Source organism: Sphaeramia orbicularis, chromosome 10, assembly GCF_902148855.1.
Source record: "Sphaeramia orbicularis chromosome 10, fSphaOr1.1, whole genome shotgun sequence".
In the NCBI taxonomy this organism is placed as follows: Eukaryota; Metazoa; Chordata; class Actinopteri; order Kurtiformes; family Apogonidae; genus Sphaeramia; species Sphaeramia orbicularis.
In genome coordinates, this window is record NC_043966.1 from 13,812,564 (window position 1) to 13,828,902 (window position 16,339).

General features: G+C 37.4%; 1 protein-coding gene across 13 annotated transcripts in view; it reads left to right on the forward strand.

Annotated features, from left to right (window-relative positions):
• Positions 1-16,339, forward strand: part of prom1a (prominin 1a) — a 98,597-nt gene that overhangs the window by 39,411 nt on the left and 42,847 nt on the right. For 10 of the 13 annotated variants that reach the window (XR_003936411.1, XR_003936409.1, XR_003936410.1 and 7 more), the window contains exons 2-4: positions 2,452-2,510; positions 2,995-3,021; positions 9,848-10,053. Coding sequence is in view for 4 of the 13 variants with exons in the window: in XM_030145296.1 (XP_030001156.1) it covers positions 2,452-2,510; positions 2,995-3,021; positions 9,848-10,053 (292 nt within the window). In the remaining 9 variants the exon portion in view is untranslated. The remainder of the gene's footprint in view (positions 1-2,451; positions 2,511-2,994; positions 3,022-9,847; positions 10,054-16,339) is intronic. The other 3 variants (XR_003936413.1, XR_003936415.1, XR_003936417.1) reach the window with 1 other exon arrangement.

The window sequence follows — 16,339 nt, forward strand, 5'->3', positions numbered from 1 at the left end:
TGAATGAATGCATAATTCGCAGTAAATTATGTTTCACTGACAGAAATATTTTCAAAACATATTAAAATCACAAAAGTGCATGGATATCACAAAAACAAGTTTCGCTAGTCATTCCAGTACCGACCGGTTAGTGAAATCATATCAAGTTGTATGTGCTTTCCTCATGTATTTCTTATCTTACAAGCTTATGTGCATTTGAGCTTACTCTACAATTTGACTGAGAAACCTTTTTTCCATACTTTATTAAGACTTTCAAGACCTGCGTGAGCACCCTGTATTATGATTACAGGTTTTTCATCCAGATAGGGGTGTTAAATATGCAACTGACAGCTGTGAGAGGACAAAACTACAAAATGAGAGTGTGTATTTTCCAATTTTCTGTTGTTTTCTGTTGTTTTTTCCCCCTTGATTTCAGCTTCTGCAGCTTTAAAACACTGCTTAGTAATAATTTAACAATATTAGAACTTCCTATTACAATGAAAACATGAATTCAAATGTTTGCACAGTTTTTGCCAAATGCCTTCAGGGTTTAAAGGAGTGATATTTCGCTTTTTTAATTGGAATTATGCATTTTAAAACATTTCCCTGTGGTCTACATAAACTATACTTGCTATATAAATGCTATACTTGGGTCTGAATTCTTCGTTAATTCAACTCCACAGGTCCATCTTCAACCCTATTTCTGAGTAATGACATGAGAACGGTTGTTTTGAGCGCTGGCCCTTTAAATGCACATGAACCACTTCATGCCCCACCCCCTCCAGGTTGTTGACTGTGCTGCTCTGTCCCATTCATCCACTTGTGTTCATTAATACAACCAACAACTGAACATTTTAGGTAATCGGCTCGAAGTTTGGACATATTTTCACTATGGACTACAACCGCTGTTGCTGACAAACAATTATGGCGTACTCGGAGAAATGTTGGAAGTCTTGACCTTATATGTCGAAATGTCGTGACATAACGAGTTATAAACGTAACAAATTAAGAAGGAACTGAAATGGGTTGCAGAAATCTACTCGATTTTTGCCAAAATGAATGTAAAGGTAGCTTTGCAGCACCTGGAGGGTTCAAATTCAAACTTTCTTAATTATTAGGGTCCAAATACACAAATACATGTACCAAAGACTAATAAAAGTGGGTTTAGCAAATATGACCCCTTTAAATGAGGCTCAAAAATGATTACCAATTTTATTTTTAAAAAATGTAATTCAACTGCTAAGTTTGATGACCATAGGAAACTGTCCATAACAAAATGTCACTTTCACACCACTTGTTTGCAGTGCAGTTTAACTGCGAGTTAATAATTGAGATCCAGAATGTCAGCAGCACCAGCAACATCCTAGCATGAAATAAATAAAACACAAGTTCCTCACCCTGTCAGACTTGCCCTAGTATGAACCCAGAGGGAAGAAATGGGGATGAAGGGGACACTGCAGTGTCAGAAAATGGCTCTGGATTTCCTGACGCACTGTCAAAGATGTCAACTCTCTGCTTTAGCCCGGCAACACTTTTTCCCCATTAACTATGTTCTCCATTTTTGTAAAAAGGTTCCCCTACACTATCCTGGAAAAATGTCAGTCATTCTTTATGAGCATGTGTGTTTATCTAGAGCAACACCAATTTATTTCTTTCATCCTCAGTCTGAATTTGATGAGATTTGACCTCCGGAGTTAGAACAGTCATATGGTCATTTTGTTGTAGGCTACAATGATAGAAAAAAGTTTTTGTTCATCTCGTGCATTTGTGATATTTCACATCAAAAATCACTCTTAAGTCACTGAACTCTGCCAAAAGTGTTATTCCATTCTCCAAACCCACATGTTCCCTTCTGCACTTGCTCTGTTCCATTGAACTAAAAACTGAATGTTTAAGCAGAAAAAGAAACACATCCAGGGCATGACATGATGAAACTGTCAAGAACTTAGATTTGTTAGTTTTTCTTGTTAACAAACACAATCATTTGTTTGTTTGTGTCTGTCTGATGCAGTTACACCTTTTGAAACACAAAAAAGATTTTTCCACAAATATTTCATGATAATATTTGAGATTATGTAAAATTTTAAGGCTGTTCAAATTTTTTTTTTCATTACTGTATAGTCTGAATACAATGTAATATTTAATCTATGTCCATAAAGGTAATATGTTTGATGATGTGGTTATTTGATTGTATTCCTCATCTGGGATGTTGTCTGGATTCCTGATCCAAATAGGCTTTGTCTTGCTCAGCTCCATTGTTCAAGGATACCCTAACACTCAAACTTTACATTTTCACGACAGGCACAAGTGGTTTTCTGTCCTGTTGTCTCTAAGTAGGGATTTATAAACTGTATATTGTTATATTGTACTAGGGTGAGGGTAAAGGACATGATTTGCATATCTAAGTCTAATGAAAGTATACAACTCTTCAGATCTCTTCATGCTGTTTCTGTTTCTTCTGTGTTGTTGCAGATCTTATTGTCAATCTAGCAAAGGACAAGTTCGGAGCCATTCAGACTGAATATCAAAAGGTAACCTATATGTGTCAGATGTTTATTTCGTTGTACTTATTCCTTTACATTACATTCTGATACAGAAACACCACTTTCTGATATACTCTGAACTTCTGACATACTCTGTAAGTCAGTGACTTTCACAAATCACATTGATGATAGTTTGCAGAAGCTAATTCAAGGCTATCTGTAACTGTTAATTGCTTTTGGCACCACCTGTGAATTTTGATACAGAACATCTGCCCTTGACCCACCCGGAGATATAAAAAAAAGTTTTATTTCTCTGTGTTTTTCGTTCATTATTTAAGTCTGCTATCTGTGTGCAGTGTTACAATATGCAGCTATGTGGATGAGCATGCCCATATTGTATTTTTCAATTTCTTTTTCTGTTATTTATTCATCCATGGTTTTATTTGTGGCTTTGCTCTTTCTTTGATGCTGCGTTGCCTTTGTCTTCTGCATGCCCTCTTCATCTGATCTGCTCTGGTCTGGCCTCCTTCAGCCAGAGAACATAGTGCTGACCCTTCAGGTAAAGTCTGCACTCTGGACGTCCAGTCCAACCCCTCCCCTGTTTCATGGAAGCTCAGCTGCTTCAGTCACTAAAGCTGCAATATTATAACCAAATCCCTTATGCTGTTTCTGTCTTTCTTTCATTGTCAGAGATGCACCGTTCAATTTTCCAGTAACTTGAGTCAGACAGTTTTTATCTTGATCGGCCATGACAAGTGACTGGTCCAGGAGTGTCAGAAATTGATTGTGTGCCAGTTTAATGAATATGCATGAGCTGGATGACAGTTCACGTCATACACACAACAATATGCACTTTCACATTGTGGAAAAAGAACAATTCAATATTAAAATGGACAAATGAACATCACTTCATCTCTGAGGTAGTGGTGCCAGGCTTCTAAAGTGAGTAATTGCTTTTCTGCTACAATATTGATGTAGCAGTAACATTTCAGATGAAGTTGGATAAACTGCAAATGATTTTCAGTTGGATTTCATTTGCATGGAAAGATGGAGCACTTTATTTTGTGTTTTAATTTTTTTTTCTTTTGAGTCAGAGAAGGTCCTGTATTGGAGTGAACACCAAAGGTTATTTAGTGGTCACCATTTTATTCAGTACTGAATGTTGAATTTTCAATTAAACAAATATTTAAAAGCTGTTGGTGCATACAAAACAGGGTCAGACTGCTGAAAAGAACTCAAAATCAGAATAACTCTAGAAAATTGTTAACGGTGCATTTCTACTCATCCTTCTGATCACTTAGTGAGTAAAGTTATTGTACAGCCCTATGACCTAAACCCACCCATCCTACCCAACAAGTTAACTGGACCGGACTTCATTTATAACTCAGCTTCTTAGAGTAGAGGTAGCACTGACTGATCACCGAGGCAGAGTTTCAGTTTATGGTCAGGAAGTTAGAAGTGTGGAAACTACATGTTTAGTTGAACGTTTACACACCTAGGTCAAAAGGAATCACTGAAAAAAAAAAAAAAAAAAGATTTGTGGAGTATGAAGAAAATAATAACATAATGCCTGTCAATAACATAATAATTTAGCCAATTTTAATTGTAATAAAGTCAGTAATGCATTAAGATGGCAATAATGTCCTAATGTTTTTGAGCAAATAACTTTGTAACATTTTGCCGATAATGTAATAAGTTATTATGTTATTGACTGGTTATTACTAGCATTAAAAGCATTTTTTGAAAATATAGATAAGTTAATAAATTATTGGCAAAAGGTTATTACATCATTGGCTCAAACTTTTTTTTTTTTAATTATTGGCTTTATTACATTTAAAACTGCCAAAATTATTACATTCTTGGCAGATATTATGCTATTGGCCATTATTATGTAATTGGTTGCTACAGAAGTGTATCATCCAAAATGTAATAAGAAGTCAGTCTTTATATGTGGTGGTTTTACAAACTATCTAATCACTGAATTTACAGTGCTGTATATCATCTCCAGACTATTATAACAGGTCATGAGATTCTGGTAATGTTAGATAAAAGTAGTGACACTGAGTAAAACTATAGCAGCAAGTAAACATTAGTGTTCATAAAGAACATATTAAACCACTGTCAAAGCTCCATGGCAGCGGGTCAGCCGTGGAGATTCCTCCTCAGCAGTATTTACTCAGATATCCTAAACCACAGTAAGGATGAACACACAAACACACACTTAATCTTTTGTGTGCTGATGTTGGCAGAACTCTTTCTACAACTAAAAAGCTGCACACTGACATGGACCACTGGTACACAGCATGTGGTATGTCTCTGCAGAGCTTCAAACGCTGATCAAGAAATCACCAAAACAAAACCTCCATGCACAACCCCCCTCCTCCTCGACTGCAGTAGAGGTTCTGTAAATAGATACTAGGGATGATTCATCAATGAATCAATTTTATGTGATTATTCAAGGACTGACTGAATCTTCTAAGACCTATGTAAATGTAAAATTACAGTATAAATGTGGAATAACACATCTGTATGTTTACATTCAAACAGTGCTGTTATAGAGCATCCATTACCTTGCAAATACAGATATTGAATAAAACCATCAAGACCATCGAAACAGATGATTCACAAAAGGAATATTTCATATATATACCAAAAAAAGGAACAGCTGTGTCAAACCAAAGCCCCTTTTACACAGCACTTCTCTCCCGGGAATATTTCACTTTTATTCCGAAACAACGTGCGTAAATGAAATGGTGGATCATTTGGTCCCACCTCTGTCACGCCTCTGTAACACCTCTGGATGTAGTAACAGAGCCATGATAAAGGTGGAATCATGATTTTGGAACGCCATGTAAAAGGAACACCTCTCATTCCGCAACCAAGGTGTGACGTTTTGATGACATATTGCATATGTGACCCCCGTGCTGGGGGGATTTAAAAATGAGTGCGGGTCATATACAGTAAACAAACATATCAACGCAAACATCATCCTGCTGTAAGAAGCTTGGTTTGAGTTTGAATTAAACTTAAAATCTGCACTGCTAAAATAAACACTGCTGCACTCTGTTCATCCCTGTTCGTTCAACACCGCTATGCTCGGGGTATTTCCAACGTGCAAGTTATATGTCACACTATACACTCTGCTGCGTCACCACCCCTTTGATTCCGGAACGTAGGTCCGCTGTGTAAAAGTCCAGCCTGTCTCACCTCTGTTACTCCTTTGACTTGGCTGTGGAAATCAGTCAATGGTGGCAAAAAGGTGGGATCACCATCTCAACTTGTTTTTGGGATCTCTGTGTAAAAGCGGCTTAATAAAACCATTTAAAATAAATATCAGCTTATGTGCACTTATGTAAATGTAATTAACTAGTAAGAAAATTGAAAAAAAAAAAAAAAGAAAAACAGTACAAAAAGATTCTGCTACGAGTTGAAAATAAAAAATAAGTCTTTTTTACTTTATAGAAATAATTCAGCTCGGTCCTTTACAGTCAGACCAGTCAGTTTATCAGGGGACCATCCATCATGTCACTGTCATACAGCAGCACTTCAGCATTAGAAGCTATCGGCTATATATATCTGTGTATGACAATGGTGTCATGTACTCATCCTTTATTTCAAATTCTAGCAGAGAGCTTCACTTTACTTGGGTGAATTTCAAAAATGGTGCCTGGGTGGATGCTACAAATCCAGATGCTCAATAGAAGAGCTGACAGCCAGAGGAATGTAGTTAATTAAGAAATACTGACACTCAATAATGGACATACCTCAGCCACTACAGAGAGGGAAATACATGTGAAATACTTCAAATCAGATGTCGAAATGAGTAAGACCAACATGATTTTACAGCACTAATTAATACCTTATTAAATAGTGTTACAATCTCGACCAATTGCTTTTTTTTACCAAGATCCCCAACCGAGTCTTTTTTGCAACATGTTTCAATGAAAAAATGCCTACTATCATTACATACATTATAATTTCATTCTGATATTACTTCAAATGTTGTGACACTGTATTAAACCAGTGGTGAAAGTATTGTGGTCATCGTCTGTGACAGGACAAGAACACAAGACAATGTACATTAACGCTTTAACCCAAACTGCAGTAGGTGATTCTAATTGCAGGGTGTGCTCATGTTGATGCTGAGCTAATCAGTGAAATGTTCTGCGGCAATCTCAGTTGAAATTAAAGGCGAACACAGTGTGTCTAAACAACGCAGCTGTGGTGAAAGGTCCGATGATAGTTGTGAAGCTGCATGATTGGAATTCTCTACTTACACTGTTAAAAAAACACTATATAGATATCAATGAAAATGTACTTACGGTTTATTTATCCTGCAGTGAAAGGCAGTTGCATCCAATCAGGTTAATGCCAAGCAACAGGATCTAAACACAGAGATGAATCAGAAAGAAGGGTTATAACATTATTGTATTAGTTCATATAGCAGACATGTATCTTGAGTGAGTGTGAATGAGCAGCAAAAATAACATGATCTTGCTTGAGGACATTTCAGAAGGCCTATTGCCTTGATTCAGAATTATCCGCTGTAGCCACTAAGACATGCTGCCACCTCTTCATCTAGTTTTTCTTATTGGAAGGTCACCTTTTTCTTCTGGGGACTTGCCAAGACAAACTATAGTCTAAAAATAGTCACAGCTGCAGGCTCTTAAAGAGTGGTGGTGAAAAAAAACAAAACATTTTTGACCTTTTTTTGTGAAGATTCACCCAATAACAAGCAGAGCCCAGAAGCACAATGACAATGCAAGCGTTCTGATTTGCAAAATGTCCTCAACAACTGGGCTGACATTGGTGTTTTTCTATTACAAGGGACACACATATTACACCCACACATGCACCCTGTCTCTTCGTTTGCAACTCTTATCTTATCTTCAAATCTCCCCAGGTCCTTCTGTTTTTGCTTTGTTTCCACTGAGCCTAAAATAATCCATATTTCGGTTCCTTGAGGTCAGAAATGGTGTGACTGTGTTTTTCTTCATTCTAAGCTTTGGGCTCAAAACAGCATGGAGCCCAAGGAAGCAGTCTGAGTTTACACAAAGTTTTCTGAAAGAACAATATTCACTCCTGACACAGAGGCCATTCTTTTTACCCCGCACGTTCAAAAGAAAAAGCCTCAGGTCCCTGGAGAAGACAGGGTCATTGACTTATGAGGGTGATTAAGATTAGAGAGAATCAGTCTCAGCCAGTCGACTGAGCACTCGTCCATTCAGCAGCGGTGATAGCAGCTCCGCTTTGATCCTTTCATAACGAGAAGCTATTGAACATCATTGTGACAAGTTACATACGGTGTGGGAATTACCAATCCCCTATTCAATTTTGCCAATTTCCAAAGCCTGTGCTGAGTGTGGTTTAGATAGGGGTAGATTAAATGGGAGCAGTGTGCTGTCGTACATGAAAAGAGGAAGTAGATGCACCATTGAAAACCTGCCAACAGCAGCATATTCACCTTCTTAATAAATCTTTGGAACCTTGTAAGAAACCATGTTGAGTCACCTTGAATATTCCTAATATTCAGTCAAAATCAAGGAATGTTGAGGCTTTGTGATTAGGTGTAGATTTCATACTTTAACATCCAGTGAGAGGGGACAAGTGTAGTTTACAAAGTACGATGAAGATGTATAAGCAGTGACTTTATGGTTAAGTAAAGAACAGTCAGCATTTCTGTGTGCAGTGTCAGAATTATAACATTTTAATCTACCCGAGTCATCATAGATTTCTCATTCCGATTCTGATCTTTAACAACTGTTTATTTGTAACTCATGCCCTCTATTAAAAATATAATCTAAGATCCCAGCAACTTAAAGTTCTTCAGGTAAAAAACTACATATATACTGCAACTAACATCAATAAGTTCTAATACAGCAGCTGTGTTATGAATGAATAAAAGTTTTGGAGATCTATGACTTTTTTCCCCTTGTAAACAACTTTATGGTCATTGTGAAGGCTGTAGTTTGAGTTCTTATTGCTTTTATTGAATTTTATCTGCTAAATATTGTGACATTTTACATACTGTCAACATTCTTTAGTATACTTTTCCTAATTTAGAAACGGAAGGCTGATTTGAAAAGTTGAGTATATATTTTGTTTCACGAGATCATAAAAATCCTGTATTTAAGCCTGAATAAAGCTGCAACTTACTCTTGCTTGGCAGAAAATGGATGGAAAATGCTGATAGTGTTTGTGTTTTTGTCCTTTTATTTGGTCCACAGCATGGAAGAGTGAAAAACAAAAGAAAATATTCAATTTTACGAGGCTAGGATAAGAACTTTTTAAATATTTATCTTTTAATTTCTCACACCAATTTGTCATTTACCAAATTGTTGATGATTAATAGAGACAATTATTCATTGCAGCTGTATAGAGCAAAAACATGCCATTAAGATCCTATCTTGAACAGATGTAAATCTGCCACAGTTGAGAGATAATTTCCTTATTTCATGATGAAAATAAATTGGAATGAATGGAGTAATGTTCCTTATGCTTTTTACATTTTCTGTAATGGATTTATTAAAAAAGTTCAAGTGCAGTGAAACAGGTGTAATTATCTCCCAGCATGAGCTGATTTGTTGCCTGGTTCAAGGAAAAGCAGGGTTTAATGATTAAAACAGGTTTAAAGGCTTCTCTTGGTGGAAGTTCTCTGTAGTGCACTAACTGCCTTGTAGTCCATTCCAACTGAAGCAGGTTTTTCATCAGAAATGCTGTCTTTCCCCTTCATTAAAGTGGGAAAACGGCACCATAGTGGTACATGTCTGTAACTCCTTTGAGCATTTCCCATCATCTTTCATGTGCTGCTATCCTCTCAGTGCATATTGGAGTTTAAGGAAAAAACCACATTCAGGGTTGAGTTTTCAGCAAAGTTCCTCCTTACAGAGTCGTATGTGTTACTATATTGTCATCCCACCAAAAGTGAAGCGTCTTGGCAGTTACTGTATTTCATTGTAGTTTACAAGTCGATTACTGGACTGGTTGTGGGATTGAGATTTGGATGAGAAGGCAAAGACTCCCACGCAATGAGTAGTAAAACACAATCTATATATTGTTTATCCACAAAGACGAGAGAATTTCTAGAGGTGGGATCCTACAGGATATTTTTAGATGTGTTATCCTCTCTCTCCCTTCCACTACTGTGCGCTTTATTAATCTATCCTTTATTCTCTTCCTCACTCCTCAACTCCAGTTCTGCAATTTTTCCTCAAACAACCCCCACTCCATTTATCCCCTGCTGTGATTTCATATCCCTATTTTTCTTTTCTACAAATGGTCTCCTATTCACTGCTTTAACCACCATGTCCTCCATGTTTCTGCGAAATAATATGCATCTAATTTTTCCCTTTCCGTTCTTCTCATTCGTCGCCAACTGACCACAGGCCATCTACTACGAGATAGGTTTCCTAGTATGTGCGGTGTTGGGCCTGCTGTTTGCGGTTCTGATGCCCATAATCGGCCTCTTCTTCTGCATGTGCCGCTGCTGTGACAACTGCGGCGGCGAGATGCATCAACGCCAGAGGAAGAATGCAGACTGTCGACGTGGCCTGCTGGGAACGCTGCTGTTCTCCACCTCATTGGTCATCACGTGAGTGTGATGCATGCACCCGCACATACGAGCAAGTATGAACGGACGTTAGCTTTGAGCAGAATCTCAAACACACATATGAATGGAGGCTAAAATGTGCTTATAACACACACACACACGCACGCACACACACACAGGGATCATATCCAAACTAAAATGCTGTCTTTTACATCAGTTCACTCATGCAAATAACCAATGCACACATTCAGGCAAAACACACTGTACACACATTCCTCTGGTCATCTTCTGAGTCCGTTTGAACGCATCAGCCTTTCCCTTCCCCCATGCTGTTTTCTATTTATAGTAAATTTCCTACTCTAGACACTATATGGTACAAGCTCTCATTCTTGTGTTTAGGCTAAACACTGGCAATTTGAGTAAGGTGTGGGCACTATGACGGAATATGTAATTTTATATCACAGAAACTATTGACACAGTATCAACCAATATTGGCCTTGATGACTAATATCAGCTATCGTTTGGTAAGATGACGTTTCTTTTCCTCACAGAAAAATAGCATCAAACCAAGCGATTCTGTCTTAGGTTTCACCGATGTTGGACAACATTGGAGGAATAGGGAGTAGGTTAAAAACATTTGGGGGTAAAGCTTTACGGTTCTCTGCACTTCTTCACCAGCCAATTACATAACCTGTCCTGTATCTCACTGAAACTCATCTCTCAAAAAAGTGGACCACAAGAAACTCAATCCACTTCACAGTCTATTGCCTCACGACCACAAAGACGAGTAGCTCCTGGGGATGTAGCACAAAAGGCTTGGGAACACTAAGTTTGTGTCTTGTGGTAGACTGAATGGGTCCAGGAGTGTACTTAGTTTGATGTCCTTTGACTTTGTGTCTTCACTGGAAGTCTGGTTATTAGAAATTCCGCAGCAATATCCTAGCAGCCCAGATGCATGAGTCTGAGAGCATCCACACAGCTCTTATTAAATCTCCCAGAGCCACTGCAGAGGTTCTAATGAAGCAATTACAAGGAGAAGAGGGACGAGTACCGAGCCCAGGCTCAGGCAGCTTTTACCCCCCTTAAAAAGCTGACAGCCAGGCACAGAGAAATGTCAGGGATGATATTTATTTTCCAAGAAGCGTTAAAATCAGATTAGGAGAGGGAACAGACACCCAGATAAAGGTGAAAACAACAAAATGGCAGAGAAGAATAGAGATGAGAGAGAGAAAGCACCAAAAATGAAATGGTATAAAGTGTGTTTTTCAGGCTAACCCCTGTGAGGACAGTCCCTTAATGTTTCCTGTGCACATTTTCCTTTGTCTTAGTTTATGTATTTTTTACATATTACTGTGGAAACTATGGTTCATGAGTTTGTGTTTTTTTTTGTTTTTTTTTCCTGAAGAATTCAAATGATAAATACAATGGGCGTATATTGACAAAATACGAGTGATGTTAAGTCAACTCAAACTCCAGTGGCAGAGTCATATCTTTTTTCTGAGGTTGTAACAGTCCATCTGTCTTTAAATGTCATTTTTGACTCAAACATAAATCAGAACGCTGCCCTTTAGTGCTACAGAATGTATTTATTTCTTTCTCAAAAATGTGAAATGAGTCTGTGGATGCTGTCTGGACAGAAAATTTTTACGTCTACATGATAGAGCAAATTCCTGTTTAATTGGGGTTTCTTTTATACTTACCTTAAATACAATTTCAGTTCATTACAGGTGTAAAACAACTAAACCGGAGTCCCTCTCAGTCAAGTTTGAGAAATTCTAGGATCCACAAGTAAATCTGCACTCTAATATCTATACTAAAATGTTATGACCAACTGTATAAAATGCTGTAATAAGGTCAAGAAGGACAAGTATTAAAATGAGTTCATTATCAGATGCTAGAAATGACTTTTACCAGTGCCATTTCTGTGCTCTGGTGTCTGCATTTGGTGAGTCTGCTTAAGTTCAGAATTTATATTTTTCATGTATGCGAGTGTGTTTCTGACAGAATTAGATATTACCCATGGTGATAGTTCACAGTGATGTTGAACCATCATCATGACCAATGCCTCAGATGATCATTTAACAGAGTAATTCAAACAAAACAATACTTCAGGACTATTGGGCTCTCTGACCTGAAGTAGGACCTTAACATAGGGTGGAGTTAAAGTTTCATTCAGATAATAGAATAACACCATCTTCTGTTGGTGCAGTTTAATACAAGCTGGATTTATCTAAGAGCATTCATTTGAAGTTAAAAAAAAAAAAACAGTAGTAAAAGCTATTTTTCCTGTATTTCTGTTTATTGTGTCTAGTTTACTAGTGCTGCCCTGAAACATATCCTTGAGGGTTTCAAACTGAATGCAGGAGCATATAATGAATGAAATACTTCAATGAAAGGCTCTACATTCTGAGTGAAGTCACTGTGCAAGAAAATTAACAATCAATTAATTAAGATCCACAGACTGTGAATTCTAATTCTTGGTCAAATTCTCAGTTCAGCCTCAAGACTTTGGGCTCCAAACTGAAGCAAATACACAAGTATTGAGTTAAGTAGTTTTAAGTAATAAGAACGCTGACAGCCAATGGGATTTGCTCCAAAAACTCTGGCTCCTATTGACCCCTTATTATAACAGAAGTCCAAGTCAGTAATTTTCTTTCTGGTCTCATTTGTTTTATTTATGTCCCCTAATAACTAAGTAAGTAATAAACAAGTGACTGTCTTTATATTATTGCTCTGTTGGTAAGATCTCAGGTCCAATCTGCCATGTCAAGCTTTGATTGACAGGTGAGATGTTTATTTAACAAACACATTTTTACCTTCGCCATGGAGGTTATGTTTTTGTCAGGGTTTGTTTGTTTGTTGGTTAGTTAGTAACATAACTGAAAAAGTTATAGATAGATTTTCATGAAATTTTCAGGAAATGTTGATACTGGCACAAGGAACAAATTATTACATTTTGGTGGTGATCGGGGGGGGGACTGATCTGCCTTGGCGGAGGTCTGCGCTCTCCTAGTACTTTCCTAGTTTCCTAATAGTGTCACTGTAGTTGGTTATTAAGTTACACTAACAAGACCAGAAAATGTCTTTGTTAGCTAACGCTTAATGAGTTTTACAGTTTTATCAAGTCATTAAAGTAGTATTTAGCATTATGTCATCCATGACCCCTCCTACTAGTGCCGGTCCTGGTTTGTCCAAATATGGCCCCTTCTGACTCCAAAAAAGCCATCTTGGCAATGACTAAAACAATAACTACTGGCTTAAAAATGGAAGTACAGAAACCGATGGACGTCATGGTTCTTCTGATCATTAATTATATACAATATATGGTTGCAACACTAGTTTCCTTCTTTATATGTTCACTTCACATGAAATATTTGTCTAATCAGCAGAGATATAACAGATCAGATATATTCTTGAGATTGGGGACATCTCTACACACAGTCATGATATACATAAGAATGTTATATTGTCCTCCCAAATGAGTAAAGGTTAAATCCCACTGAGTAACATGGCCTGGTGGCTCACTGGGTTTGAGTATTGTCTGTGGAACAGAGTAATTTCTATTTTCAGTCAATAACATGGTAAAAATGCAGACAGTGCTGTTTAACTGCTCTGGACACAGACTGACAGTTGCTGATCATATCTACCCATCTTACACACCATATGTGAAGCTATTCCTCTGTCACTGTCTGTGTTGTAAAGCTCTGTGTCTGAGTCAGAGAATTTAGATCAGCCTCATTGGAATAAATGTGGTGTGAAATTTTTACAGAAACAATCAGCATATTTACTAATCATTTTATGACACACACATTAAAGCAACCGTTAATCAGTGCATCTGTCTTATTAACATCTTCATCAGGTTCAATTATTATTCATCTGTGAATAATTGTTGGAATCTAAATAAGCATTACCTAATTAAAAGGCCTGCATTACTTGTCCATTTAAAAATTAGCCAGACATGAAAATACTTCTGATTTCTTTCAGAGCTTTGACTCTGGATGCAGCTCAGAAACGGTTTGTGAAACAAGCATAAGACTTACAATATGCTATACACATCTGCTAATATGCTTGTTAACGGTGGAAAATCAAAGTGAAGTGCATTAGCCATCAAGATTAAATCTCATTCCACCCAGAGCCAAATAAAGAGAAGGTTAGTGTGACGTGGGTTGTTATAACGCTGTCAGTAATGAAGCAGTGATAATGAATGCATGTCTGTTGCAGTTCTCTAATGGATCTAAATAAAGTTTCATAATGTTTACATAGTGTTTGAGTATACAGCGCATCCGCTTGTATGTAATAAAATGTGATTTAGCTTTTAAGACAGTCTAGTGGTGCAGACATTTGTTGGCTAATGAAGCAGTTTGTCAAAATTTGTAGACTTAACAACTCAAATCCTTGGTTGACCCCTTCATCAACTTTTAACTGAACACAGAAAGTGATCACAGGCCAATATTTGTTCCTTATTATTCCTGATGTTCATAGTTGAAATGTAATTTGAAGCATAACTGCATCCTGATACTGAAGAGTTAAATCTGAAGTTTGTTTGTCAACGCATCATGCTTTAACTCATGCGTAAATACTTGCAGTGTATAAGACAGTTGCGTGTTGCATTAAGCCTGGCAGCCATTGTGCCACAACATATCATTAAAAGAACAGCGGGGGCTATTTCAGTCTCTCCTAATCAGCTTTGATTCCACAAAACCCCTGCATGGATTAATAATGATAATATGACAGATAGAAGATCCTTCCTTTTGTTCCGGCCAAGTGGAAGACTCCTGCTTCTTGCTGTTACCCAGCATGCATTTCAACATCCTATTTCAGTCGCTTGGTGTCTAACACTATTAACACTAAAGGTCCCAAGCATTACAAGCTTTGTAATTCATGCTAATCATATGGGGTCTCATTAACGATAAAGTGAGAGACAGTGAACTGAACATTGTTCACTTTAATTCTCTGTCATGTTCAGATTTTAGGATTTTGTAAAGCTGAGAACTAGTCTAAAGTGCATACCATATAACTACAGCAGTGGAAAAAAGTTTTTGGACACCCTTATTTTATCTAAAACATTATCATGACGTATTTGCGGAAAACATCTTTATTTGCATTTCAAAAGGTGTGGCTGCCAAAATAATAATGATTTTTTTCATTGTTAAGAACAAAAAACTACAAAACCAAACTCTTGACAGTTTCAACATGTCATGCTCTGGATGTGTTTCATTATTTTGCTGAAATATCCAGTTTAGACAGAACAGAGCATGTGCAGAAGGGACCATGTGTGTTTGGCAGAGTTCAGTGACTTAAGAGGGATTCTTAAAGCAATACAGAGCTGCACAATATATTGTTTGAGCATCATCATCGCGATGTATGTGTGCACAATAGTCACGTCACAGGTCCTGCAATGTAGGAAGCAAATGAACTCTCAACTAATTTAAAGGGTACCTGACACACAATGCACGCAGCGATCCACCAATCACAATTGTTCTTAATTAGTTTGGAGTGAGTCGCTGGTAACAATATTGAAAAATAGGCCCTGTAGCTTACCAGCCAAATTAAAAGCTTTGGGAAATGTATCCAGATGCCATTTCTTATCACCCAGTTATGTGTGTGTATTATATTACAGATATAGCCCATGTTTTGGTCATATTCCAATGAGATCTATAAAAAATACAAATTCCAACTTGATATCATTGATACTGACTGATTTATTGGATCAATCCACTTCTTATCTCTTACAATGAGGAAATTTTTCAAAGTTGCACCAGATCCAGAATCAGATCTGGATCAAAATAATTTCAATACCTTGTGTTGACATCTTCATAAAGAAGCTGTATACCAAGTTTGAAGTCAATCAGAATTGTTTCGGAGAAGAAGACGATTGAAAGTTTTGTAACCGACGACAGACGACAACGACAGACGACAACGACAGACGACAACGACAGACGACAACGACAGACGACAACGACAGATGCCACATGATGACAATAGCTTACGGCCTATCAGCCGGTAAGCTACAAATGAGCAACGAACAAGAGAAAATCACTGTAAACGAAGACTTGGTGCCAAAAAGAAAAGCAATGTCGGTTATCTGGAATTATTTCGGCAACAAGAAGGATGCTACTGAAACGTGTGTCGCCACAATGACAGGTAACACAACTAATTTGTTTGACCATTGCACCACACAGCTATTATATCCTCCTGAGTATTTTTTCATATTGCAATACATATCGCAGGGTTAAAAAAAAAAATCGCAATGTCAGATTTTTCCTATATCGTGCAGGCCTAATGCAATATATCACAAATGTATGGGATGGGGTGTCCACAAACTTTT